Here is an 8,643-nt window from a genome sequence, read left to right on the forward strand (position 1 = left end):
ACATCATTGGGAGGAAGCTCGGACATGGCATCCCACCCCTTGCCCACAGCTGGGCCTTCTGATGTCTCTGGGTCTGTGTCTCTGTTTCTGACTCTCCGTCTCTCTCTCTTGCCCGGTTCTCCCTGAGTCTCTGAGCTCAGAAGTTTGCCAGCCCGGAATAGGCTAAAGGAAGGGAGGAGGAGGGGATGGGGGGAGGAGGGGCGGTTTGCCCTTGTGTTTGCGGCGTCACTGGGTGGCACAGATTGTGTCAGTGACAGACGACGCGCCCCAGCCCTCCCCCTCCCCCCAGGGCTGCTGTCCCAGAGCCTGGAGTTCAGCTCTCTGGCGGACAACTACACCGTGTGCGAGGGAGACAACGCCACACTCAGGTACAACCGAGACCCCGACCCCGACCCGTGCACCCCTCCCCCAGCCCTGTCCCTGGTGGCCCCTCCTCCCGAGGGGCTGATTCCCTCCCACTCTAGGGAGGTGCCCCATCCCCTCCCCCAGGGAGCTCCCTCCCCCAGGGTCCCCAGCCCCCTCCCCCTGGGGCCCGGGGCCCAGGCCGGTGCCAGCCAGAGCCTCCCTCGTGGCCGCAGCTGCTCCATCGACGAGCACGTGACCCGCGTGGCCTGGCTGAACCGCTCGAACATCCTGTATGCCGGCAATGACCGCTGGACCAGCGACCCGCGGGTGCGGCTGCTCACCAACTCTCCCGCGGAGTTCTCCATCCTCATCACCCGCGTGGGCCTGGGCGACGAGGGCCTCTACACCTGCTCCTTCCAGACCCGGCAGCAGCCGCACACGGCCCAGGTCTACCTCATTGTGCACGGTGAGAGTCACAGCCCCGCTGCCCCAGCGAGAGGCGGCCCCGGGCAGGGACCTCGGGAGGGGCAGAGCCGCGGGCACAGGACAGGAGGGGAGCGGGGAGAGGGAGAGAATGGTAAAGAAAGCCGGAACACTGAGGGAGAGACAGAAAGACGTAAAGAAAGATCGTGGAAGGAGGGGGCATGGGGAGACAGACACCCAGAGAGGAGGAGGGAGGCCGAATACACCGAGACAGGCCTGTAGATATAAACAGAACAATCTAGTAAGTGGAGGATGGGAGACAGACAGAGACAGACAGAGACACAGACGCAGAGAGACACACAGAGACAGAGCCAAAAGAGAACACGCATTTCTAGGGAGAGACAGATAAAGGGGATGAGCCTGAAACACACAAAGGGAAAAGCGCAGAGGGAGAGACTGAGTCCAAGGAAGAAATGCAGATGCCCAAAGAAAATGATGAGGCAGAGTTTTCGGCCCACCCCCAGCCCCTCAGGGCCCCATAGCAGCCAATATCACAGGCTGTTTCACCTTTGCCATCCACCCCCATGCTAGTGGCTCATCTTCCCTTTGAGGAAGGAGGCAGGAATTAGAAGGAGCTGAAGCCTGGGTCCCCCCAAAGCATAAGGCTAGACAGGAACACCTGGGTCTCTCGGGGCACAGGAATTAGAAACTGGGATATCTGGATTCCTGAGGGGAACAGGGCAGGACATTCAGGATAGTGAGCTACTGCCTAAGGTAGGCAAGACTCTGGTATCAGGTGCCTGGATTACTTTAGAGAGAAGAGAATGGAAGATCAAAGTGCCTATGTCCCCGGTAGGTGCTGAGGATGGGTCTGGAGCCCAGGATTCCCAGAATCCTTGGAGGGCACTAGGGAATCATGATGCCTAAGCCGGGTCAGAGATGTGAGATCAGGAACCCTGGGACCCCCAGAGAGGAAGAGCTGGAGGATCTTGAACTCTCACCTTCTGCCTTATTCATCTTTCTTCAGTCCCTGCCCGAATCGTGAACATCTCCTCTGCTGTGACAGTGAATGAGGGTGGGAACGTGAACCTGCTCTGCCTGGCTGTGGGGAGGCCAGAGCCCACAGTCACCTGGAGACAGCTCCGAGGTGAGGGCCCTGCCTCCCCAGTTCCTGACCCTGGGCCCTGTGTTCCCATCCTAGCCCCCAAGTTAACCCTCTCTTCCCAGCCCCTGCATTGCTGGACTCCTGACCCTCCCAAATCTCCTAAATCCTAACTCCTAGACCAGCTCCAAACCACACATGCACGAGGAACTCGACTTTTACCCCAAGACCACAGTCATAGACTTTAAACTGCCAGCGTTGAAGCTCAGGAGGCTTCCAGTCCATTCACTGTCTATGCAGGAATCCCTGCAGGGGAGAAGGGGAAGAGCATCTTAGGAACAGTTCCAGTGATATAGAGCTCACTACCTATGTGTCCTTAAAATCACCGACTCTCAGAGACAAAAGGGATCAGCGGCTGGTATCCCGGTGGTTAGAGTAATGGACCTGGAGTCAGGAAAACCTGAAGTTGAATATGGTCTCAGACACTTCCTAGCTGTGTGACCCTGGGCTAGTCATTTAACCTCTGTTGGCCTCAGTTTCCTCAACTATAAAATAAGGATAATGATAATTGGCCTCAGTTTCCTCAACTATAAAATAAGGATAATAATATAATAATAATAGCACCTACCTCAGAGGATAGTTGTGAGGATCAAAAGAGAGAATATCTATAAAAGTGCTTAGCACAATACCTGACACATAGTAGGCGCTATAGAAGTATTTATTCTATTCTCTTCCCATCTAATCCAACCCCCACCAGAATGGGAATCCTCCCTCCAATAGCCCTAGCAAGTGGCCATCCAGCCTTTGCTTGAAGTCCTCTAACAATGAGAAACTCATTCCAGGACTGTCCTCAATATTTATTAATCCTCTGAATAGCCTTGGGAGACAGAGATGGAAGAGACCAGAAAATGTCATGTCAGAACTGGAGAGACCTCAGAACAGAAAATGTCAGAGCTAGAAGAGAGTTCAAATCCCATCTCCAACATTAGCTGGGTGACCTTCATCAGTCATTTGACTTCCCTTGGCGTCAGGCTTCTCATCTACAAGAGGACTAAGTGTGGGGGCTCCTGAGGTCCCTTTGAGCTCTAGATCCGTGAGCATTTGAGTGCCTGGTCAGTTCAAAGCCCTCTACTAGGCACTAGCAATATGGGCAGAAATAGACAAGAACACAGGCCTCCATCCCTCTAAAAACTAACCCTCTAATAGAGGAGAGAGGTGGGTACACGAATACCTGGTCCAAAGGAGAATGAGTTGAAGGTTGAGGGCGAAGGGACAGATCCAGATGATGTTGTAAGAAAGTTGAGGGGAGGGAAATGCATTTCCCTGTGGGGAGAAGGCTGTTAGGGAAAGGTCCTTAGAGGGGATGCTATCTGACCAGGAGCTTTAAGGAAGAGACTTCAACAGCTATCTGGATCTGGACCTGGGGGGAGGCCTTCTAGGCATGAGAAAACATATGGAGGGAGTGGTAGGAGATAAGGCCGGCAAGGTATGGTTGTAACACTTATTGTGGGTGGTCCTCGACTGCCAATACTGAGACTGTGGGCGCTAGGAACCCCTGAAGATTTTTGAGTAGGGGAGCCACAGGATCCAAACAGGAACTAGTTGAGTCAGTGCCAATGGTGAGGAAGGCTTAAGGGGGCGACTGGATTCAGGAAGATGGCTTCTATTACAGAAGTCCAAACAAGAGGCAAAGAGGGCCTTCTAGGATGATGACCAGGTAAGTAAGTGGAGACAAGGGGATAAATGCAGGTGATATTATTGTGGCAGGAAGGCTAATACTTGACGATTGATCACATATGAGAAGTCAAGGAAGAGGAAGGTGCCCAGGATGACCCCAAGGTTTTTGCCCTGGAGAATGGGAGAATGGGATGCCCTCGAATCACAGACACCCAAAGTTGGAAAGGACTTCCAAAGAATATTTAATTCAACATATACTTAAGAGAGGATTGCTTCTGCAACAGCCCTGATCCGTGATCCACTGGGCAATTGCCATCCCTCCTTGTGGCTCCCAGATCTAACAATCTGTGATTCTAGGGCAGACTAGCTATATTCTTTTTTCTGTATCCCATCAGTCAAGCATTAACTATTTACTAGATAGGATCCTGGAATCTCAGTCTCAGAGCTGCTGGGACCCTCAGGGTACATCCCCTATACCCTAACAGGAATCCCTCTGTCCACATCCAGCCAGTGCCCGTCAAGGTGGGATGCTCAGCACCTTGGCAGGCACTTAATGTTTCTGTCAAATTGAATGGAAGATCCCAAGATGATAGCCATCTGCTCTTCACTGGAAGACCAACACCGATGGGCTGCTTGATGCCCTTTGGGAGGCCTCTGCTTCTTAGGAAATGGACCCCAGATCCATAGACCTCTGACCCCAGGAACCCACTGGATTGAATTCATCGCAGTGTGATTAAGCAGAAAGTGTCCAATGGGATCCCCATTGGAAGAGAAATGTAACCCATTCTCTCAAAGAGCTTCTACTCTTTTTTTTTTTTTTTTTTTTTTTTACATTTTTAAACCCTTAACTTCTGTGCATTGGCTCCTAAGGTGGAAGAGTGGTAAGGGTGGGCAATGGGGGTCAAGTGACTTGCCCAGGGTCACACAGCTGGGAAGTGTCTGAGGCTCGATTTGAACCTAGGATCTCCCGTCTCTAGGCCTGGCTCTCAAAGAGCTTCTACTCTTAATAACTGCAAGGACCATTGCCAGGAGTCCTTTCTCTGGGCCTTGAACACAGAATGCTAGTAGAGCCTTGGAATATGGTTTGCATATTCCTGAAGTGGAAAGAGCCCCAGAATATAAAATGTCAGGGCTGGGAGGAATCATACAACAGGAAAAAAAAATACTGGGAGGGTGCTTAGAACAGCAGACCTTGGAGGAATCTGAGGGGGACAGGGGGAGGAGAATAAACCCCCAGCAATAACTGTAGTGACAACAGAATACTCCAAGAAACTGTCATTTCACTCAGCTGGCTGGGACTCTCCACCATTTATATGGCCCTTTAAGCTTTGCAAAGTACTTTACAAACGTGATCCTGACTACTCTATGGAGCAGTGGGTGCTATTATTATCCTCATTTTACAGATGAGGAAACTGAGGCAGGCAGAGGTGAAGTGACTTGCCTAGGGCCACATGGCTAGGAAATGTCTAAGGCTGGATTAAATGCCTCAAAGGTTAAGGGACTGGTGTAAGGTCATACAGCTGGTCTGGGTCTGAGGTAAGGCAGGTGGTTCAGACTCTTAAGGAGTTCTCAACTTGCTATGATAACTAAGATTTGTAAGATACAGTATACACTTTCCCTCATTTGATTCTTAGAACAGAGAATGTCAGAACTGGGAGAGAGCTTAGAACAAACAGTACCAGAACTTGCAAGCCCCTTAGAACATAAAATTCCAGGGTCTTTAGAACATCAAACATCAGAACTGGCGGGGTGCGGGGCCCAGAATATAGAAGGGCAGAGCTGGAAGAGTCCTTAGAACAACTCGGAGGTCTGGGAGGGAGCTTAGAACAGAGACCCACCAGCTCTGGGGAGTCCTTGGAACATGGGAGGGCGCTTAGAACACAGCGCACGAAATGCGGGAGCTGGGAGGACCCTTACGGATCGATTGTCAAAGACCACGTAGCAGCAGTAAGTCAGAGCTATTTACTGGAGATGGCTGGCTCCCATACCTGGTTACTAGGGCCAGAAGCCCCCCATCGCCGTATTCTCCGGGTCCCTTCTCCCCAGGCGATCGCCTGGAAGGCTCTGACCCTCAGTCCCTAGACCAAAGCGTCTCCCTGTCACTCAACGAGCCCCGGCGCCCCGGGTCCCCAGCCCCTGTTTGCCCCCTCCCCTTGCCGGGCCCCTGCTGATGTCTGTCTGTGTTGTGCCCGTGTCGTCCCCGTGTTGAAGTGTGTTTGTGTCCGCCCTGCCCCTCCTCCCCCAGACGGCTTCACCTCCGAGGGCGAGATCCTGGAGATCTCGGACATCAGGCGAAGTCAGGCAGGGGACTACGAGTGCGTGACCCACAATGGCGTAGCGTCGGCCCCCGACAGCCGCCGCGTGCCAGTCACCGTCAACTGTGAGCCCCTCGTCGACCTGGTCCCGGGGGAGGAAGGGCTGGGGGAGGGGCCTGACGTCGGGCCTCCTGGGTCCCTGAGCTGGCAAATCTGGGACTCCCCGGGGCTGAGTGCACCTAGGTTGGGAGTGGGGAGGGGGCGAAGTCAGAAAGGCTCATCCAGTTGTGTCCCCTTCCCTCGGGCAGACCCTCCGACCATCACCGACGTGACGAGCGCCCGGACAGCCGTGGGGCGCACCGCGCTGCTCCGCTGCGAGGCTATGGCCGTGCCCCCCGCAGACTTCCAGTGGTTCAAAGATGACAAACAGTAAGTGGGCACAGACTGGGGCGAGGCCTTGGAGGGGGAGGAAGGGTGGGGAGGGGAGGGGCCGCGGCCGGCATCCTGGGCTGGTGTGCCGGCGGCGAGGGCGGGGACAGGGCACGGGGAATGCTCCAGGTTGGCAGGGCGGGGAGATGGGCTGGGAACCGAGGGGCACTGAATCCCGCTCCCGGCTAGGGGACATTAAAGATAGGGGCGGCCGAGCTTCCACACGCACCCTCTCCTCGCTGCCGAGGGGGCGGAGGGCTTTGGGGAGGGGTGTGGAGGTTCCTGAGGGCGTTCCCAGGAGCTGACATCCCTATCATCAGGTTGATGGGGTATGGGCGGCCCTAAGCTGGAGAGGAGGGAGGCCCTCTGCACGGGCACACACACACACACACACACCGGGCACCGAGGGCCCATCCTAGAGGCTGGAAACCTGCCAGGGTCTGGGGGTGGCAGGGAAGGAAGTGGGGGGGGGGACTGACATCCCCGTCCACAGGCTGGGGGGCGGCGCGGCCGAGGGCCTGAAGGTGCAGACGGAGAGGACCCGCTCCATGCTGCTCTTCGCCAACGTGAGCGGCCGCCACTACGGGAACTATACGTGCCGAGCGGCCAACAGGCTGGGGGCCGCCAGCGCCTCCATGCGTCTTCTGCGTGAGTGCACCCAGCCCTAGGAGCGGGAAGGAGAGAGGGAGGAGGAGAGGGGCCCCGCCAAAGGCTGGAGGCCGTGGATCGGAGAGAAGGAAGGCTGAGCGAGCTGGGGACACAGAGAAAGGGGGAGCCAGTCCGAGAAGGGCAGGAAAGGGCAGGAAAGACCGAGGTGATGGAGAGGCTCAGGGAGACCAGAGGGAGAGGCAGGCACAAATGGAGTCAGATAAAGACTGGGGGAGCCAGGGAGGAGGACAGAGCGGAAGGAGCCAAGCTCCGGGCAAGTGGGGAAAGGGGGCAGCAGGAGAGCCAAGGAAGGGGCTGAGAGAGAAAACAGACGGCAGGCACACAGGGAGCTGGAGAACTGTCCATCCCCACCCTGAGGGAGACTGAGGCACTGGGACTGCCACAAGGGCCCTGACTTGGAAGACAACCTGGAGGGCAGAGAGAGCCGGGAAAGGGGCCTGGGCAGGGATGAAGGGCTTTCGCTCCTCAGCTTTCCCTTCTTCCTTCAGGCCCCGGCTCCCTGGAGAATGCGGCCTCCCGGCCCCCAGGGCCCCTGGCCCTACTCTCTGCCCTGGGCTGGCTGTGGTGGGGAGGGATGTAGGCGCCAAGGCTGACAGGAGACTGAGCCCTAGCAAGGGAGTGAGCCAGCAGCCTGGAGAGAGTGAGAGCCAGCCAGGAAGGCCCAGAGTCCCGGGCAGAGGAGGAGGAAGAGGAGAGATCCTTAGAGAACCCATCACTGTGAGGGATAAACGCAAAATTATGCATCGTTTCTACAGCCATTGTTGTCACCCGTTCACGTGTCTGACTGTACCCCAGTTGCCCCTGACCCCCTCAGCCCTGGCCTAGACCCCCTGTGGGTACCCCCATCACCCCTGCCAGCCACAGGCTGCCTGTCACCTCTGCATGCCAGCTTTAGGTGGTTGCACTGGCTGCAGGGGTCCCTGGCCCTCACCACCAGGCTTAACTCAGCTGTGTACTTGGGGGAGAGGCCCTGTCCCGTCCCCCCTCGTGTTGGATTCTGGCCCCAGTGAGGGGGAGAGCCGGAGGAGGCGGCTGCTGTCTCATCTCTGGCCCTCTCCCGGTAACCAAGGCTGCCCGTCACGCTTCTGGGTGTCCCCCTGCCCCGGCCCTGACTTTCTGGCCTTCCCCCCAGGCCGCCTGGTGCTTCCATGCCACTGTTAGGCTGGTGGCTGTAGCCTCCCCTGCTTCAGCTGTCTGCCTCAGTGCTCCTGCCCTGCCCCACTGCCCCCTTAGCTGCTTGCCTGTGCCCCTGCCCTGCCCACTGGCTGCCGGCTGTCTTAGCTCTCGCCACTGCGGTCTTGGCTTGAAGCCCAGTCAGCCGACTGTACCTCACCTACACATGCCTACACCCACCAGCGACTGTGATCAGCAATAGTCCCCCACCCTGCCCCCAGCCCCAACTCACTCCCACTCTGGGTTTGGCTTCTGCCCCAGAGGTGGGGGCTTTGCGAAGGGCCAGAGAGGGTCTAACAAGGCCTGCTGCTATCTAGTCCCCCTAGAGACCCCCAACGCACTTCAACAGAGGGAGGCCCTGACATAGATGTCACCACTGTCCTCCACTCCCAGAGAGCCTCCAAAAACATTTCCTCAATGTCCATCCCACTGGGAGCTGGCCAGGGCTGAGGAGGGTCCGGGGGGGTGGGCTGGATCAGGGAGGGACAGGGACTGTACCTCAGAGGGGGGCCTGGGCCCCATCCATATCGTCTTCCATTCCCAGGGTCCTGAGGGGGGTAGGGAGGGGGG

The 8,643-nt window shown here is 56.6% G+C and overlaps 1 protein-coding gene across 1 annotated transcript; it reads left to right on the top strand.

Annotated features, from left to right (window-relative positions):
- Nucleotides 1-289: 289 nt before the first annotated feature.
- On the top strand, nt 290-8,275 carry IGLON5 (IgLON family member 5; the record flags this gene model as incomplete). Its single annotated transcript, XM_044684040.1, has 9 exons — nt 290-368; nt 579-811; nt 1,796-1,915; nt 5,793-5,927; nt 6,111-6,231; nt 6,725-6,879; nt 7,389-7,464; nt 7,715-7,889; nt 8,033-8,275. Coding segments are annotated over 9 exons (1,337 nt in total), but the record flags the coding sequence as incomplete, so codon positions are not given.
- Nucleotides 8,276-8,643: the final 368 nt, after the last annotated feature.

Source organism: Gracilinanus agilis, unplaced genomic scaffold (genome assembly GCF_016433145.1).
Source record: "Gracilinanus agilis isolate LMUSP501 unplaced genomic scaffold, AgileGrace unplaced_scaffold40983, whole genome shotgun sequence".
Classification (NCBI taxonomy): Eukaryota; Metazoa; Chordata; class Mammalia; order Didelphimorphia; family Didelphidae; genus Gracilinanus; species Gracilinanus agilis.